Source organism: Pagrus pagrus (assembly GCF_965226575.1).
Source record: "Pagrus pagrus genome assembly, chromosome: 24".
Classification (NCBI taxonomy): domain Eukaryota; kingdom Metazoa; phylum Chordata; class Actinopteri; order Spariformes; family Sparidae; genus Pagrus; species Pagrus pagrus.
This window is the reverse complement of record NC_140206.1, coordinates 1,376,311-1,396,094: the sequence shown is the minus strand read 5'-3', so window position 1 is coordinate 1,396,094 and position 19,784 is coordinate 1,376,311. Positions and strand designations below refer to the sequence as shown.

Sequence of the window (19,784 nt, the reverse complement as noted above, 5' to 3'; positions counted from 1 at the left end):
GCAGCAGAAACTCACAGTTTAGAAGCTGATCCTGTGGAATGTTTGGCCTTTATGTTTTATTATCAAAAAAACACGTTTCTGTAGGCAAATCAACGTTGCAGCTTGTGATAATGACCTCTAGTGGCCATGTGAATTATGTCTCGTGTTTGTTTGGAGCAAAGGAGGAAGTGGCATTACCTTGGTAGATTTGCAAGATCATGTCAAGTGTTCTCGATGTGACAACCAGCGAGAAAAAAAAAGTTCCTCTTTTAACCACAACAAGGAAGGTTCAACATTTTGTAACTCAAATTATGATTCCTGACCCTAACTGAGCAGTTTAGTTCTTTAAACCTCTCCGGACCTTAATCAATCGTATGAATCAAGACTTTGACAAACAATGTCCTGAATTAGAAACATTTCTGATCCAGTTGTGGTGAATCTGGACTCGGGGTGTCACGATTACGATCCTTAATCGACATAAGCTTTCACTTTTTATCAAAATCAAAACCCAGATTGGCAATTCATCCGATGTTTTCTTTTTCTCTTCATCTCTGCTGACTTGCATGAACCCGGCACATGTCCTAAGGAAGACAACACTTGGAAGATGACACAGCTAGCTTAGCGTTAGCCTGCAGCATCACTTACAGACTCTTCTCCTGTGCGATCGAAGATGATCAGCTGACTGGTACCAGAGGAAACTCTGATGTTGGGTGTATTTTCTTTTTTCAGAGATCCTTTGTTTGTAAAGGGGGTTTACTCTGGACAAATTTGAGAAACTTTGTAACAAACTGAATTTCTATCTTTTGTTGCTTCTTGTTGAATCACTGAACGCTGGTATTTTTTAGTTGAACTCTGGAGCTGTTTTTGTAAAATACCCCCATCTTTTTAAAGAAGAATTGTAACGCGTAAAGGACAGTTTTATGGGACATAAACGATCTGTTGATGTTTACAAATCCAGATGTGACAGTCTAACATTAGCTGTCAGAGCTGAAAGAAACGTTTGTATGTATGAAGGACAACACAGACAGTACTTGTTTAAAAAAATCAATGTCAATTTTGTATTTCTTAAAAATGTACAAATGATATTTACATTCATCCAGCACAACAAACTGGTTTAATAATGTACAAAAGAAAAGAAAAGTCTGATTCTCTCATCTCGCTGCCGGAGCACAACCGATTTATCAATGCATGAGTTCATAATTCAGTCACAAATCAAGTCTCTGATGCCTGACACTGAGATGTCACAGTTAATCTCAGCAGCAATGCAGCAATCGAATAATGACTCACTGTTATGATTGGACTGTTTTCTCCTTGAGCAGAAATGAGCGGTTTGATACAGAGGCTCAAGTAATTTACAGTGTAAAAACAAGTCGGTGCTGATGGTACAATCAAATATGTAGGTATCAGATGATTACCTGGTTGCATTTACACATTTAGATGTCATCATTTGGCTGAGCCAGGCACTTAGTAAACTGATCTTACTGCAGACAACTGAAAGATTTCTGTTGTTCATGTCATATTTACTACCTAAGGCAAAAAAACTCAAATATGGCTTTTTAAAAAGATAAAAAAAATGGCCACTTTAAATAATTAACAAATGAGACTGTACAGGAAACCAAGAGTCACACACTGTGGAGGCTTTTTGGCACACGATCACATCAATATTAAGTTACGTTTATTGTGCATCAGGAGTTCAAGACTTCTGCTCAGACATCAAGTCCAGGAACTTGCTCTCTTCTGCCAGAGCAGTCAGCAACGAGCTCATGTCCCCGATGGCCATGTTCCCTGTCGCTGGCGGCACAGACGGCAGCGTGACCGAATTCCTAGGCGTCGTCAGGCGAGAGGAACTCTGGGATAAGCTCTGGAGCAGACCAGGACTCAAGGTTCCCGACATGAGGCTGGAGTGATCCCCATCATCCAGCATGGTATCGAAGTCTATCTGTGTTTGCACCAATGATGCAGTACAGTCTACAGTCCTGGATGCCTGGTTGTTGCCTGAACTGGGAGGACTGGGAGGTATATTCACCACAGGGGAAACATGAGGGTCCACGTTCCCGTTGGGTTCAAATACTTGAATCTGCCCTGTGTAGTACAAGGCGTTGTCGTCAGAGTTCTGTCCGCAATGAAGTCCTAAAACTTCCCCGCTGGGTAATTTGGAGGCTACATCCTCGTTGGCTTGACTTGGATGCCTCAATTGTTGTGACACCTTTGGCCCTGAAAGGTGCCTGTTCAGAGATTTTGGTACTGTTGGTGGCCTTGGTTGGAGATTCCCAGTTTGCAAGGGAATCTGGGGGTTCATGTTACAGTTCTGCTGCTCAGAAATCATGATTGATCCGTCACAGTCCTCAATTTTAACTTGCACAGGCTGAAATCCAGCATCAGCAAAGTGCATGTCAACAGTCTCCATGTCGACTGGCTCCTGTTTGCAAGGTCGGTAAGTGGTGTTCCCGTTCTTATCAAAGGGACTGATGCCTATGTTGAACCTGCACTGAGAGCGAAGTCCTTCATTGAGATTTGACGACTGTTGGAAGTGGTTCGCTCCTGGTTCGGTACTCGGCTGTTTGCATCTCTGCTGCGTTGTGTTGATGAGGTTTTGGATCATCTGCTGGTTGTTGTGTAAAGATCCAAAGCTCTGGTTCTGCTGGAGGACAGCAAGGTTTCCATGAAGCTGTAGTTTGGAGTAATGCTGGCTGGCATCCATGGGTCCCAAGGAGTTGTTCCACTGAACATTGGCCTTACAGTCCCTTGGTGAAGATGGACACATCTGTCGTTGCTGCCCTGGACTCATGCTAACTTGACTGGGTAAGTTCACGATGGCCATCCTTCTCTGAAAGTTGGGGACCAGTGCTTGTTGAGTGGTTGTGTCTCTGTTGTCTGACAGCATCAGGTCTTCCTCACAGACGTCACCCGTTATCGTCTCCATGGTGACGTTCTCTGTAATGCTGGGCGGTCGCAGGCTGTGAGGGTGGCGGTGGGGACTACCATCCGATCGCAGGCAGCCTGGAGGTGGATGGGGCTGCATGGTCACCCCTCCGCTCAGTGTACCCATGCTGTTGTAGCGCTGCATTTGCGGCTGGTTGTGATGATTCAGGCGTCTCACAGGGTCGCTGGCTCTGCGGGGGATGTTGGATGGGACCTCATGAGGCATCAAGCTCCGTGTGTTGTAGCTGCTGTACTGCCTGGAGGGTACCTTGTAGGTGATGGAGGATTCTTGGGAGTCGCCATAAAGGGCTGTGTTGGTCTTCATGTATGGAAGAGGTGTAGGTGGTGCACCTCCAGTGGCAGCAGCATATTTCGCCTTGAGGCGGTAGTGCTGGGCAGGGGTCAGACTGAGGGGGCTGGGTAAGCCCCTTCCTCCATACCCACCTCCTCCTCCGCTGCTTCCCCCACACTGGCTGGTCTGACTGGAGCGGCGTGAGATGTCTGCAGAGATGGGGTCATAGGAGTCGGCAGAGCTGAGGTTGTTAAGGCGGTTGGCACTAAACTGTGAGGCCTGGCTTGAGCGCCGACTAGAGTAGCAAGGGGAGATGCCTGAGGAGCGGCGGCTGAGGGTGTAAACTGAGCTCAGGGTACTGGAGGTGCTGTCGCGGCGCTCTGAAAGGTTCTCAAGCAAAGTCGTTTTGCCAGAGCTCAGATCACCCAAGCCATATCCAGGGAAGGACACCGGACCACCACCCATACTTGGACTCTCCAGGAGGGACCCTGTGAAGGAACAGATGAACAGAAACAGAACAGAACATGTCAGACACTCAATCTTATTTCCTGCTTTTAGCATTGTACTGTTTTTAACAATTAGCTAACAACTTCATGTTTTCATTTAATGCTGAATTTACAAGAAGGCACCAATGATCTGTTTCACGCTGTTTCACAAAGTTTAAGTTTCTCCTCACTCGACATCTCTTAAAATCATGGAATTTGTTTAGGGAGTCTGGTGATATTGTAGAAACTAGGTTGGTTGTCGATACCAGGTCTGAACTCAATGCAGCTATATTACAACCATCTTCTTCATCCCGTTACTCACCGCTTGCTGGTATGGGTGGCAGCTTGGTGCCGAGGACCAGGGGCGTTGGGTTGCTGGCCCACCGACATGAGTCCCTCACTGTCATCAGCTTCTCCTTCTTCAGATGCTCCAGGCGCTGGCAGGTGCCGAGCTGCTTTCGGAAGTGGAGCCCCAACACCGCGACCCCACCGGTGGAGTCTTCACAGCCCAAGGACTCCACGAAGGGCAGGTCGTCCAGGGTGCTGAGGTCCCCCAGGCTTCCCCCGCTGTGCGCCGCCATTTCTACTCCACTGTCATTGTTGGTGGCACTGCCAAGTGGTGATGGTTCGCTGCTACATGATGACTGACCGCCAGGGCTGGACTGATACATCTACAGAGGAAAGAGAAGAAAAAAGACTGTTTGTCCAAGGAAACAGTTTTTCTTTGCAGAACAAAAGTGGAACAGTGCTTCACATGGCACGGAGAACAGTGAATCATTGAATGTTTTTTCCTCCCCCGGCTTAATTGTAAATAATGAGTGTTTTTTGGGATGGGGTGAAGAGGTGGGGGTGCACCACAGATTAGAGACTGTCTTAGTCTGTCTGTGAATTAGAAATGGGCAGGATGAAAGGCTGCTTGAGCCCGAGCCAGAGTGCCAGAGCGATCATCACAAGATGTGATCACGTTTTCAAAAACTGAACTGAGTGTGGAGGCTGTTTGAACATTTAGGTGAGCATGAAGCTTTGCTTGTCAGCGACTTGTTTCAGTTAGTTTTACACTGAAAATCCTCCGAGGCTTTTCTCTCTTTCACCTGCAGAAGTTGTTTTTTTTCTCCCTTTTCTTTCTTCTTTCTTTCTTCTGGGAACAAATAAAGCCAAACTTCACGGCTCAGCGTGCACTTTGAAAGCATTATTCTGACTGAAGTTGTTGTTGTAATCCGTTTTCTAACAAAGACATCAAGTTGAAATTCACGGCTCATGATTTGACATTTCTACATCGTAGTGTAAAAGTGTTGTATTAAATCTCTTTCCTTCAGACAATAACAGTTAGAGATCTCTCTAAATTAACCTCGACCAGCCTCAGTTTCCTCACAGTCTCTAATATATTCGCTGCTAAAAAGCTGTCGTGATCACAGCTTGATAGTTGGCTCTGTTTGCACAGAGCGCCATAACCAATTCCCAGTGTTTGAATATTAATCCTGGAGCGGCTTTTATCATGTTCAGGCTCTGACGTGTGTTTGATAGGTCTCCACTGTCGGTTTAAACTGCCGGTGTCAAGGAAAAGTGACGTACATGGCTTCAGAGATGACATGCAGTCCAAGCACTTCCTCTCTTTATTTTTAAATTTGTCATCTTGTTTTGGAATTAAACAGTTTATGTGATGGAGGAAATGCTGAAAGATGATGAAAGATGGGTCAAAATGGTGAAGGGGAAGCATCGGTGAGCTCACCTTAGTAAAGTCTGTCCATTAGGAAAGTCAGGAAAGGGAGAAAAATGAAGACAATCAAGCAGCAAGCAGAGGAAAGGTTTGAACAAAGAGGCCTAAATATGGAAATGTCAGGGCTATTTTTCCTCCTCAGCTGACCTCTGACTGTTTTATGTGCACAAAGTTAGTGTAATTAAGGAAATAAAGAACTATAATGTGATCATGCTTCTTGTTTTGTTTTTACATTTTTTGCCAGGCACCTGGATATTTCCTGCATAGTGTTTATTTTAAGGCTATTTGATGTGGTCCCAGTGTGTTTTCCAGCTAAGGGCCAGTTATCTGCAGGAAGTGTTAGCGAGAATAAATAATAAATATTTCTGTGTGTTCAAACGTCTTCAGCTGAATGTCAGAAGCATTTATAGTGACTCTGACTGTGCGGGGGAAAACGAAAACTGTTCAACAACAGCTTCGAATTAACTTTGGGTCTTAAGGCTTTACACATTTATAATCATTTATTGGCAATCTTTCTGAGCGTTCTCACCACAGAGTTTTCCGTCTTGATGGATTTGACGTGCAGGTAGTCCTCTACACCTCTGGGGGAGCTGTTGCTGTCCGACATCTTGTCCTCCCTCTGGATTCTCTCTCTGTTCCCCGTCTCGTTCTCGCCGTTCTCTCTCGGCGCCGGCGGCCTCGGCGGCAGGTCGGCGCGCTGCTTCTTGGTGACGTGGGCCTCCGGGCCGTGGACCGTCTTCACGTGCTTCCTGAGAGAGCTGGGGTCCGTGTAGCGCTTCGTACAGCCGGGGATCTTACATACGTAGGGTTTCTGCAGAGAAATATATACAGATATTCATTAAAGGTCCAGTGTGTAGGATTTAGTGGCCTCTAGTGGTGAGGTTATCTCTATAATCTCTATTCAAAGTCTGCCGAATCAGCTGATAGCACTTCCTGTTTGCAGTGTACTCATGGATGTAGAGACAACTATCACTAGATTACTTTGATACTGAAGAAAACTTAAAAACATGATTTTTCTAAGGCAAGTTCTGCATTTATAAGCAGGGTCTTCTTTTCTTCTCTCTTCTTCTTAGTCATAACACACATCAAACACATATTTTAAGATTGAAGCATGCTGGTGTTAGTCTCAGCAGAAATATGTCACTCTGCTGGAGATGAATTTTGGTTTGTGTGCAGTAAATGATGGCGTGAAGCCTCTCCCGTAAGCAGCGAGGTTTCTGAAACGCTGCCAGGTTTCATTTTCTCTTCGCCGTCTGCAGGTGGTCCGCCTCGGCAGGGCGGAGGGGAGGCGGTGAGCGTAATGCGCCCTAATGCATCGTGGGCCGTCGTGCTCATTATGTCTACACCTCATTATTTACTCTCAAACGACGCACACTGGGGTTGTAAAGCGACTGCCTGACATGAAATTGTCTCGATATAGAGAAGATTAGGGCCACAGATCGAAGGTGAACAGTACTGAGTGACGGGGCTTCACCTTCAAACACGTGTTTCATCTCCCTCTGAGAGAATTTCTTACGGATCTCTCTATAAGAAAGTCTGTGTGAAGTTTTAGTTTCCTGTACCTCGTTGGAGTGTGTCCGGTTCTGGTGTTTGGCTCGGTCCGAGGCGTTGGAGAAGGCTTTGTTGCATCCTTCGTGCTCGCAGACGTACGGTTTCTCACCGGTGTGCGAGCGCAGATGAGTTTTGAGATTCTCCAGACGGGAGTAGGCCTTGGAGCAGCCCTCGAACTGCAGAGGAAGAGAAAGAAAAACAGGTGTTAATCTGTTCTGACGTATGGCAGGAACGTTTCTGTCTCGGACCTCAGAATAAGAAGTTTATATATTACATATAAACATACAATAAATCAACATATTGTTGACAAATCTGTCATAATACACATAATTATATATTCAGTGTTACTTCCACTTTCTGAAGACATAATTCATTTTGAAGTCCATCGCAATTACAGGTTCAATAATCTATAGAAATCCCAGAAAAATTAACATTTCTTACATGTGCAGAACTTGCCTTAAAACATCACATTTTAAAATGTTCGTTAGTATCACAGTAATCCAGTGATAGTTGTCTGTACATCCATGAGTACACTGCACACAGAAGTGCTAACAGCTAATTCAGCAAAGTTTTAATGGAGTTTTAGAGCATTTTCTTTTATTATTATCGTTTTATTAAAACAATTCTCCAGAAACGTAATATTTTTTGGTGAACTGTTCCTTTAATCCTTCCTGATGTTTGATGAAGCAGCTGCAGTAAGATTAATGTATTCATATAATCTGTGATGAGTAGAAGAAGAAAGAAATCTTCAATCCAGCCATCCCAGGGGTGTGTGTGTGTGTGTGTGTGTGTGTGTGTGTGTGTGTGTGTGTGTGTGTGTGTGTGTGTGTGTGTTTTACTGACAGTGTGTGTGTTGCCGGTGTTTAGAGAGTGTGTGTCGCCACCCGTGGGGGCGCCGAGGCCATCCGTTACCCACCGTGCACTTGTGTGGTTTCTCCCCTGTGTGCCGGCGCATGTGAACCACCAGCATGTACTGAGCTTTGAAGGGCTTCTGCTCCCGCGAACAGTCCTCCCAGCGGCACACGAACTCCTTCTTCTCTCCGTGGATGTGGTCATTATTGATGTGCTGTGGGACACACACACACACACACACACACACACACACACACACACACACACACACACACACACACACACACACACATGCAGAGAAATGAGAGGTTTTCTGGCGAGAGTTGTCCACTAAGAGGCTCTCATGTTGCTCTCGGTAGGATTTCTCTGTAGAAATCCATCTTATCAGAGTAAATCTCAAAGGAAGCTGCAGCAGAGGAAACGTGTTTCAGCCCCGCTAATTAGGACCACGTAGACTCTCGATCCCGCCAAAATAAAAGTCAGTTTTAAGAGTCAAATCTGAATATGCTCCCACAATGTAGAGTCGTCGTTTTGTTTGATAATATTGGTTTAAGTTATATTTCTTTTTAAGAAAAAGTGGATAAACTCTGATCGGTCTCCACTTCTTTGTCACAAAAAGTGTTATTTTTGACTTCCAGTACTTGAATCATCCTCCTCTTTAGTCTTCTTCTTTGGTTTCTTTTGCTATAAAACATCAACAAAACGTATCAGACATTTCTGTGTTTATAGCTGTTGTATTCAGACGTGTTTACAGCTTCACAGTAGGAAAATATGACCTGCATCTCTCTTGATGGTTGCCAGTTGATTTAATTCTCACCAGGACCCTCAAGTCCAGAAATCAATCCAGGCTACCTTGAAATAAAATAATCCAAAACAAATAGTACTTGATAAGATTTAATCATCCTAAAATGAGTTGACTTTGTTTGGGTTTTTGCTGAGCAGTAACTTCAAGTTCCTCTTTTTCCAGTAAGTGGACGTTGAGTTCAGATTACTTTCTCAAACCACTGTTTCAAAAGTGCTGACTGAGCTGTGAGCAGACCCTTCAGATACCACCAAAAACTTCCTCTGAATCCTCGTTCTGTCTAACTCTTGCAGTTTGCAGTTTTCCCTGCCGTCGTCTGTTTGACCTCCAAACCGTCATCAGTTCCGTTTTTCTTTCCCATCACAACAAGCAGAGTCTTGGTTAAAAGGGTCTTAAGCATTCCTCACTTCCAGTGAAGCAAAGAGAGAAAAGAGGCAGCAGGGTGAGGGGATTAGTGAGGCCTGCTGGGGGGCGATGCTGTCCATCATTCATTAAACTTCATTCTTCTTTCTGTCTGGAGAAAATCTCCCATAAAGCAGCTCACCTCTGTGACTGTTTACAGACTGTTGGAGCTGCTATGTGTGGCATTTTAAACATCAGTGTTTCATTGTCGACATCGCTCTGACGCTTTGATGTGATTCCTGTAAACAAATGAGACTGCGGTGGAAACGACTGCCCGCAGTATTGTTACTGTGCTATTGTTTTCTGCAAATCAAGACCACGTTTCCCGTAAACTCCATCACTTCCTCTCTTTTGGCAGAGCGACGCTGGTTTTCTCTTTAGATTCGAGGAGGAATCGGTTTCAGCATTTCTTGGATTCTTTTGGTCACCAGAAACATGCGTTAAGATTCAACTCTCTTCTCTTTTCTTCTTAATATGTTGTAAAGTGATGAAATAAAAATGCAAAGCAGAAAGTCGTAGAGGTTGCCAGGTTTGGCAGCACCAGCCTGAAATATAGCCAGACACTCTGCACAAAAGTGTTGGGCAGATGGAAATGTCAATTAGTGAGCTTTAGTGGTGTTTGTTGTTGGTGTGTGTCTTAACTTTAGACAGCCAGGCTAGCTGTTTCCCCCTGTTTCCAGTCTTTATGCTAAGCTAAGCTTAGCTAACATATCCTGATCTTGGATTTAAACTGGAACTGAACTGGACTTGTCGATTAATTGTGATCTGATTGGTCTGAGCTGTGAGTCTGTTTCTCCAGATCCAGGTTTCTGTAAAGACGCGGTGGAGACAGGTCTCTGTACAGATGTGGTGGAGACAGGTCTCTGTAAAGATGTGGTGGAGACAGGTCTGTGTAAAGACGTGGTGGAGACAGGTCTGTGTAAAGACGTGGTGGAGACAGGTCTGTGTAAAGAAGTGGTGGAGACAGGTCTCTGTAAAGAAGTGGTGGAGACAGGTCTCTGTAAAGATGTGGTGGAGACAGGTCTCTGTAGAGACGTGGTGGGGACAGGTCTGTGTAAAGACGTGGTGGGGACAGGTCTCTGTAGAGACGTGGTGGAGACAGGTCTCTGTAAAGATGTGGTGGAGACAGGTCTGTGTAAAGACGTGGTGGAGACAGGTCTCTGTACAGATGTGGTGGAGACAGGTCTCTGTAAAGACGTGGTGGAGACAGTCTCTGTAAAGACGTGGTGGAGACAGGTCTCTGTAAAGACGTGGTGGAGACAGTCTCTGTAAAGACGTGGTGGAGACAGGTCTCTGTAAAGACGTGGTGGAGACAGGTCTCTGTAGAGACGTGGTGGAGACAGGTCTCTGTAAAGACGTGGTGGAGACAGGTCTGTGTAGAGACGTGGTGGAGACAGGTCTCTGTAAAGACGTGGTGGAGACAGGTCTGTGTAGAGACGTGGTGGAGACAGGTCTGTGTAGAGACGTGGTGGAGACAGGTCTCTGTAAAGACGTGGTGGAGACAGGTCTGTGTAGAGACGTGGTGGAGACAGGTCTCTGTAAAGTGAAATGTGGATGAGCCATCACTGCTGTTTCTGTGGAGCATCAGGAGAATCCATGTTTTCAGGTCAGACAGTTTAACAGTGACCTGATTTGTCTTTTCTTACCTCGTGCCTCTATTCTTCTGTTTGATATAAATACTCTCTGCAGATCACAGGGTACTTTGCTTGTTTGTTGCAGTGTGAGTGTGTATTTGTACACACTTACGTGGACCAGCTGCTCCTGCGTGTCGTACTCCTTGCTGCAGCCCTCCCAGTGGCAGTTAGTCTCGTAAACGGCCTCCGGCTCCTGCTTACAGTCGTCCCGATCCACGTCGTCCTTCAGGTCCAACAGGCTGCCGTGATGGTTCTGTGGAGAACACAAACCAAACATCCCAAATTAATATATATATTCTAAAAAATTAATATAAAAACCGTGAGAATCGGTAAAAAGCAGCTGACACAGGTATATTTTTCTGTGGACTTTCACAGTTTTCTTCCACTCGGTGTGTGTTTGCAGCACATGTGGAACAGCTTAGTGTCTGAGTGCAGCTGTTAGAGTCACTGAGCTGTTTGTTCATATGTTTTACCTGATATGAACACCAGAGACAGTAAATTACAGATTAAAGTGCATCATGCTGCTCTAAAGTTAAAGAGGTTGGAATCAGATTTGTTTTGACAACTTCCACCACAAACACACACACGACTTCTGTTTACAGCTCCGGGCTTCCTTGTAATTTAGGCAGCGTGAACCTTCACGAAGCAAACGCACAAATATGATCTTCATGTTTCAGACAAAAGCAAACGATCAGTGTGTGATCACAGGGTCGGCACACTGTTCAACAAGGAGGGAACGCTTCTGAAGAAAAAACAGGAAAAATACAAAAATCTGTGAAAACACTTTTACAAAATGCTTTCTGCAAAACAATTCAAATCCTAAACTTTTAATCCAAGTCACGACTCTCAAAGAGAAGAGGACCAGAGACATGTTTACATTTTTAAAAATATATCCTCATTTTACAAAAATACTGACTCTCAAAAAATGTTTGTAAATTCGAAAAAATACTTTTGACTTTACAAAACTGTCCCAGCGTTCCCAAAACATGCTGCTGTTCATACTTTCCACAAATGTCCCACAAGACTCATTTTCCAAAAACATTATTTCTCAAAAATGTCTCCGCTTTCCAAAATACCATCGCTGACTTCGACAAAATGTCTTAATTGTCCAGAAAGTTCTTTGAAAATCGTTCAGATGTGACGCTCATCAATTACGACAGAAAAACATCTCAAACGTCGTCACTTTAAAAATTGACGTCACGCTCGCTGTCTGAGACTGAAGTCGTCCTCACGAACGAGTCGTACGAGAGCACACATGCACGTGTTAGACACAAACTGACACACAGCTTGTCCCACCCGGCTTCCTGTACGCCTCCACCAACACACACACACACACACACACACACACACACACACATACACACACACACACACAACGTGCTGACTGCAGCATGTTTGTCTCTGCCCCACGCACGCTATCTTCATCAATTCTGGTGGCCCCAAGACGACTGCGCGCTCCGCCGTCCTCATGCATCAAGCCCAAACCTGCCTCGCTATCGGAGAGGAGCCGCAAATTTGTCAAAAGAGAGAGAAAAAGGCTCCTCAGATGACAATAAAGCCCGGCCAATATTTCATGAAAATGAAGTGCTCTGGCACAGTTTACAGTGGCCGGGGAGAGCGGAGGCAGCCGAGCGACCGAACCGACGGATGCAAAGCTCTTATCATGTGGAGTTTTTCTTCCTCCCAGACACGTTTTACATCGGGGTCACGGGAGGCTGCGGCTCCCCGGGGCCGCGAGTCGCAGAGGAAAACAAGAGGTCACCGCTTTTTAAAAACGTCCTGGCCCTCGTCTTTAATTACTAAAATGTCCTCACTTATCAAAACTGTCCTCTGCGAACACAATGTGTTGACTCTGAGTCTGATTTCAAACTGATTCCTTTAACTTTCCTGAAAGTCATTTTTCACTTTCAACATTTTCTTCTAGCTTCTCAAAAATCCCTCAAACTTTAAAAACGGTTCACTGATTTTACAAAATACTTTCCAAAAATGTCCTGATGTCCTAACAAGTCCTCACAGATTTGTCTAAAAAGTCCTGACCTCACATTAAATGTCCAGACTTTGCAAACATTTCCTGATTTTCCAAAATGTTTTTAATTTCCAAAACTGTCCTCACGTATCAAAACTGTCCTCTCCTGAGACATTTTTGAAAATTGAAACTGAGTTCAATCGTCCTCATGTTCAAATAATATCCCAACTTCCCACATTTTCTTGATTGTCTTCTCTCCCCCGACTTTAAAGTCCCCACTTTGTCAAAAGTCCTTAATTGTTTAGACTTATTCTCTCTGAATGTCTCATTGTCTCTATCAGTCGCAGCACTACTGTCATTTTTACCATCCTTTCATTTTTGGAAAGAAAAATAAAAGCTGAATTGTTTATTTGAATTAATTAAAATCCTCAACAATTCTCTTAACTGAGTGTCTGAAGTCACTTGCTGCACCAGACTTCCTTTAAAAAATGACACATTTTGCGGTTGCAGCAGCGCGACGCCTCGGAGGAGAAGACTGATATAACGAACACTTCACTGTTGAGTGTCCTGTAATTAAAACGTCACGTTTGATCCTGAAAACATCCAAACTGCTGCAGCATCTTCATACCGGTGAACACGGAGACAACGGCCTCAGTCCCTCTGCTTCAGTCTTGACCTTTGACCTTTTGGTGATCATGGGGTCAACTGTGCTGCTGACCGCCGAGTCGCCGCTGAGGCTCTGAGGACGGGAAGGAAAAACAGGGTTTAGTGTAAAAATCTGACGGAATAATTTGCAAAAATTCCTCAAATATAATAAAAGAAATAATAACTTTTATTTTGGCAGTGATGAAAAAATATTGTTCACATCTTTCATTTTAGCTTGTTTTTCTTCATTGGATCACAGATCATATATCATCTTTACTTAGCTCACGTGTCTTTTACAGTTTAACATCGGCAGCCACAGACTTGCATGAAAACAACCATGTCTGCACGTTTAAAGTATTTTCTTCACTAAAAACCAGACGTCCTCTTCTGTACGACTCTTTTCTAAAAGGTTTGTGAGATAAATTGAAGGAAATCGCATGTATGTAAATCTCAGGAATGATTTATTTCATAAAGAAAGTAAAGAAGTGTGAGTTCAGGTGACGAATACAATCAGCAGGATCGTCATTTAAACAGAAAAACACATGAATTATATAAAATGAGCTCATACGTCTGATTTTAAACGCCACATGATGCAGCGTCTCCACCTCCCCGTGCCCTCGCTGACCTTTCCCACACGTCTATAATTTCAGCCTGAGTCAGAGATGACTTGACGGGATCAGAGAGAGAAAACTGAGCTTGGACGGCGTGGGCGGAGGGAAATGATGGGTCTCCCTCTGAACCGTCTCCCCCACTGAGAGTTTACCTCCGAGGGGACGCTGCTCACACCGACACCGCGAATCTAAACACGGGTCGGCTGCGACCGGGCGAGGGGAGGGTGATAGCGCCGACATCAAAACAAAATCCACTGTGAGAACAAACACGGCGGAGAAACTCAGGGTTTGGTTAAATAGTTGTTCCAGAAGCTGCCAGGGAGAAATACCTGGAGGTAGAGAGGGGGGATTTCCTGCAGCCAAACTCCATAGAGAAATTATGTATTTAAGACGGGAGGGCTGATTCATCCTGAGAGCCTTTAATACACAAACCTCAACTATGTAAAACCCTAACAACATGAACATTAACCAGCAACACAAGACTGTTAAACACTTCTGGATATTTCTACACATATCACTTTTGAATCGGGGGAAAAAAGTCAGAACTGATTTCACGGTGGTCCTGATCCTCTTCTGTCCTTTTGTCATTCATCAGGACAAGATGTGAACAGAACAGAATAAAGGTAAAGAAGAAGTCCGTCTACCTTCGACGACAGGTCGCTGTTGTGGGCGGAGGCGGGCAGCGAGGAGAGGCCGAGGCCCGGCTGCCGGCTGGAGTAGGTGGGCGGAGGCTGGATGAGGGGCGGCGTGTGGCCGAAGGCGCTGAGCCCTCGCTGCTGGGAGAGCAGCTGCTGGTAGGCCATGGGGTTGATGTGGTGAGGGAAGGGGAAGGACGGGCTGCGAAGGAGACATCAGTACATGTTGGTACTGCAGGTGTTACTGCAAGGTGGGATTACATGAGGGAGCAAGGAAGGAAGGAGGAGGCAGAGAAGGGAAAAGGGAACGTAGGAAAGAAAGCTGACGGTAGGGAAGGAAGGAGGAAAGGGAAGGGAATAAGGAAATGAGATGCAGAGGAAAGGAAACATTGTGGTAGGAAGCAACACAAGGAGGAGGAAGTTAAGGAAAGGAGGAAGAAGGAAAGAAAAGAGAGGTGGTAGGAAGCAAAGTAGGAGGTATGGGGGGAAAGGAGGCTAGGAAAGGAAACTAGGGAGTGGGCAAGGAAATAGGAGGTTGTAGAAGGACACAGATGAAGATGTTAATGGTGTTACGTAGTCCAGGTGAGTTACCTGAGGCCTCCGACCGACAGGTGTCCGTAGGAGCTGCTGGCTGCCGAGCTGGAGCGCGAGTTGTTGATGTAGGCGACCAGCGAGTTGGGCGAAGTGCGGATCATTGTCTGCAGGTCGATGCTGGCGTCGGACAGCGGCGAGATGGACAGCGCCCTCTTCCTGCTCAGCCTGGGCGTCAGTCTGGGGCTGGAGAACCGCGACACTGCGGACACACAGGTGAGACGACAGGTGAGACGGCAGGTGAGACGACAGGTGAGACGACAGGTGAGACGGCAGGTGATTACATTAGATTTAGACCTTCAGCAGGCAGACATGTACGGTGGCCTTGAGGGTCAAAACACAACAACAGTTCATAAAGCAAAAAAACAACATTTCACAAAACGAAACAAAATAAAGTCAATGAAATGTTGTGTTTTATGAAAAGATGCTTTTTTAAATGTTGTGTGTTGTCCCTCGTGGCCACCGTACAAATGTGTTTGGAGCTGAGAGCTGAGAGAAAATCCAGTAATTTCAAATTTAAAACATGTATATGTGAACTCGTTAGTGGCTGAATGTCGCTTGTTCAAACCTACTGTGAGATTTACAAAAGCAGGTGCACGAACGTCTCCACAGCTAAAGATATGTTATTGTGACGGAGGTGATGGATGCTCCACATCCTCCATCCTGACCCCACATCGCCTCCCTGCTCCCCTGTGAAACTGTAAAGACTCTGAAGGAATGAGTCCTGATATCAAACGAGTCGCCTCCTCGCCCCGTCGTCTTCTTCGGATCGGAGTGATTGATGCCGCCGTCGCCTCCCCGCGACACTCCGACCCCGCGGACACAGAACAGCTCTATCAATAAGCGCTGGAGATTGATTCACAGCTAATACAGTAAACAATTTGTTCACGGTGACGGAAACTGAGGCTGGCGGAGGATATTACTCAGTAAGATCTGGAGGAAAACCGTCCCAGTGACACAAATTCTGACTTGAAAAGAAACTCATCAGGTCATTTGTGTCTTTATTTGAGTCCTTAAAGCTCAGAGGACAAAACGTCCACACACCTCATATTAACTTTAACTCTCATTTGTTTCTTTCACGTGTTTAAAGAAGACAAAACTTCTCGGGATCTGTCCTGACGAGCTGCTGATGTCCTCGTCTTCTGTCCTCAGTTTCAGGACCACAGAAACATGTTTGTATGCCCGTGGAGCTCCGACATCTGCCCACATGTGGCGACCCCATTAAGATTCAGACATAACTAATCAATCTTCCCACAATAATTCCCCGTAATTACTTCAGATAAACATCACACAGTCTGGGTTGTGCTTCACGATGCTAAATGAGGGCAATTTACGGAGAATTGATTTCAACTGCGGGGAAATGTATGCAGAGCGATGTGATCGATCTCAGCTCTGAAATGTAAATTCAGCTGCCGACTGGAGGTTTAAACTCTTCTCCACACAGTGAAGCTGCACACTGTGAAGGCTCTGAACTTCCTGTTCGGTCAGCGGGCTGTTTTTTGGGAGATCTTTCTCAGCAAGTGGTCGATGAAATGTCCAAAAAACATAATATGTACAGATGATTGTTGATCAAAATGTCTTAAATATTCATTTTATGGTGATTTAAAACAGAATAAAGAAGCAAATCCTCACATTTATAGAAGCTGGAACAGAGAATATTTGGTATTTTTGCTAGATAATCGACTTAAATTGAGGAGGAATAATTTCAAGTGTGAACTTTTTCTTTGTCTTTGACCAAACAGACAAACAAGCGTCTTACGAGCAGTCTAACCTCGACAGGAAGGCAGGACCCGATATAAACCGAGCCGTCGCTTTCTTTAACGATCCACGTTCATGATCGAAGAAGCTGCTTTCAATATTTAAAATGTTTCCATGTGTGCAGTGACGTCGCTGTGACAAATATCGTGGAAATGATGAAGATTTAGCAGCAAAACTAAAGCAGCAGCTGTAAACGTGACAGGACAGAGGAAACTATTACACTTCTAGCTTGTTAAATGAACATTTTTGGTTGGTGCTTTCTTTATTTTCACATTGTTTCGATGTTTCACAGTTGGTGACAATAAAGTGCCAAACGATGTGACAGGACGCTGACAAACGGGGCAGAAGAAGATGACGGATTTAAAGGCAGATTTTAAAATGTGCTGTGACAGGACAGAGGAAACTCTCCACCAGAAACTGAACGACACTTTCAGCTTCGGACATAATTACTTCTCCAGCTCTGGATTCATCAGAGAGGTGGTTGTTTTATGTGCACAGCTGAAGCTGATTGTTTCAGTCGGTGACACAATATAACAAGATGTGGCAGGACGCTGGCAAAAGGGACGAAGATGACGGAAAATGCAGATTTTAAAACAGTCTGTAGATTCTCCTCCAGGCTGACACACTCGACATTAAGACAATCTTTACCGACCGCTTTAAAAAGAAACTCGGACTGGAATCCAAACCACATCTGGCCCGGATCAACCCATCACTTCTTGTCCCGGACTGTCAGAGAAACCGACGTTCGTCCACGACAGCGAGCAGCTCGGCGTGTAATCATCCCGACCGATTAATTCTGCTGCGTTTGCTTTCACTGCCGTCCTTAATGACGGCGGCTAAAAGGTTGTTTCTGACTACAAATCTCTAACATATGTTATCTGTTTAAAAACCGGTGCTGTGAGACCCGGAGGAGGAGGAGGAGGAGGAGGAGGAGACGTCTTCATCCTGGGACATGTGGAAGTTGAATGATGAGAGAACAAATCCACAGAAGAGAAAAACATCAAGTCGCTCCTCGAGGGACGTCTCAGCTCGGGAGGTTTATTACCAAAGACATTAGCGTTCGGGGGGGCTGTTTCACGGGACGCTAATTTGGACATTTAAGCAGCTAAAGTTGAGACGAAGCTCGAGGTGACGGCGACGGCGGGCCGGGGGGGGCCGGGGGGGGCCGGGGGGGGGGGCAGGTGTGGAGGATCAGGTGTGTTTTTTTGTTATCGGTGATCGCGGCGGCTCGTTCTCCACCAGCAGCCGTATTCATCTCTGTTACTTCCCCTCACCTCTGGGGAGATGTGTTTATTAATGTGCCACTTCCCCTGATAAATGGACCAATGGAAAAGCCCGGCTCGACTCGCTCGTCACCCCCCCCCTCCATTGTGATTTATATCAGCAGCCGCCACTGGGAGGGTGAGTGTGTGTGTGTGTGTGTGTGTGTGTGTGTGTGTGTGTGTGTGTGTGTGTGTGTGTGTGTGTGTGTGTGTGTGTGCGTGCTCGCGGTGCCACTGTGGTCTGTGTGTAACTGAACTGAGGGTTGCAGGTTCAAACGATGCCGCAGCTGCAGGGGACGAGGAGGAGAAGAAGAAATGCTCTGTCTTCACTCAACAAGGAGCCCTTGAGCAAGGCACTTAAAGGGCCATACCGGAGTTTTTATGTGCTCTGGATGCAGTCACATTTACTCTGCATGACTGACAACTGTTTTCCTACGGCGGCCCCTGAGGGTCAAAACACAACAATTATAAACATCTTCGGTCAGATGTTCTGTTTTCACTTTAAACGCCAACAGTCCGACGATTTCCCAGATAACACAACGACCTTTCACTGAACACAGGTCAGAAAACACAATAACAGTTTGAAAACCACAACAACTTTCCAGAATATGCAACATTTCACAAAACTCCTCTGCATTTTGTGAAATATTGTGTTTTGTGGAAAGTGCTGTTTGATATGAAATATTGTTGAGTTTTCATAAAAAGATTGTTGTTTTCTGGAATATTGTTGCGTTCTTTGAAAAGTTGTTGTGTTTTGTCAAATGTTATTGAGGTTTCTGAATATTTTTTGCATGTTTTCTGGGACATCGTTGTTTCCTGAAGTGCCACTGTGTGCCACATGTGACCCTCAGGACCACCATTGTTCTCCCACAACGCAAAAATTATAGCTTAAAAATAAAGCGGGAGCGTTGAAAGACGAATATGCAGCAAAGACCTCCTCTCCTCCAGACCTCCTCTCCTGCAGACCTCCTCTCCTCCAGACCTCCTCTCCTTCAGACCTCCTCTCCTCCAGTCGTGGAGAGGAAAATGTTCCCAGTCTGTGCCACAGTTTCAAATAACCAAACACTGCACTTGGCAGGTGAAGTGATTTTTCTTCTCTACAGCTTCACTGAATAACTTAACAATGACATTTTGGCGAGCCGGAGCCAAACGTGCTCTGCGTTTGTTTTGGCCCGAGCGCCTGCACAGCGTTCGGGACGGCTGCAGACGGAGTTATGACAGCTTTAGTGAGCCCGGCTGGACGGCCTCACCGTGTTGGCGGCCTGCCGGCGATCGCAGCAGCCGGAGTTTGGCCTCAGACACCACAACACAGCGGGCTCATTCACAGCCTGCGGGGAAGGCTTCGACCCGGGCCGACCGCTCGCTCGGCCACCGCGGGCTGGAGGTGAACCTTCCCCTGACTGTAACGTCGGTGCTCTGCCAGAACTCAGCACGTATTTTCAGTGTCACAAGCCCGTTTGATTTTTGGAAGTTTTACCTTCTTACAGGAGCTGAAAGTGTCATTGTTCAGCCCACAGACGTGTTGAAGCAGAACATGCTGCTGAACATCTACTCAGTTTTCAGTTCGGACCACATGAATCAACGTCACAGTTTGAAGCCAACATTAAAGATTTCTTGGTTCCTTTGCAGCAGAACTTAACAGAACACGTGTTTCAGGTAAACAGCCACATCTTCCCTGCC

The 19,784-nt window shown here is 45.6% G+C and overlaps 1 protein-coding gene across 1 annotated transcript in view; it reads right to left on the bottom strand.

The window, feature by feature from the left end:
* Nucleotides 1-1,031: 1,031 nt before the first annotated feature.
* The window catches only part of LOC311253085 (zinc finger protein GLI2-like), a gene marked incomplete at its 5' end in the record, with an annotated part of 56,174 nt that continues 37,421 nt past the window's right edge, over nucleotides 1,032-19,784 (bottom strand). The window contains 9 exons of the mRNA XM_084346819.1: nucleotides 1,032-3,681; nucleotides 4,001-4,349; nucleotides 5,925-6,206; nucleotides 6,958-7,122; nucleotides 7,863-8,012; nucleotides 10,749-10,889; nucleotides 13,231-13,341; nucleotides 14,503-14,695; nucleotides 15,085-15,286. Coding sequence (XP_084202945.1) covers nucleotides 1,673-3,681; nucleotides 4,001-4,349; nucleotides 5,925-6,206; nucleotides 6,958-7,122; nucleotides 7,863-8,012; nucleotides 10,749-10,889; nucleotides 13,231-13,341; nucleotides 14,503-14,695; nucleotides 15,085-15,286 — 3,602 coding nt within the window. The 3' untranslated portion in view covers nucleotides 1,032-1,672. The remainder of the gene's footprint in view (nucleotides 3,682-4,000; nucleotides 4,350-5,924; nucleotides 6,207-6,957; nucleotides 7,123-7,862; nucleotides 8,013-10,748; nucleotides 10,890-13,230; nucleotides 13,342-14,502; nucleotides 14,696-15,084; nucleotides 15,287-19,784) is intronic.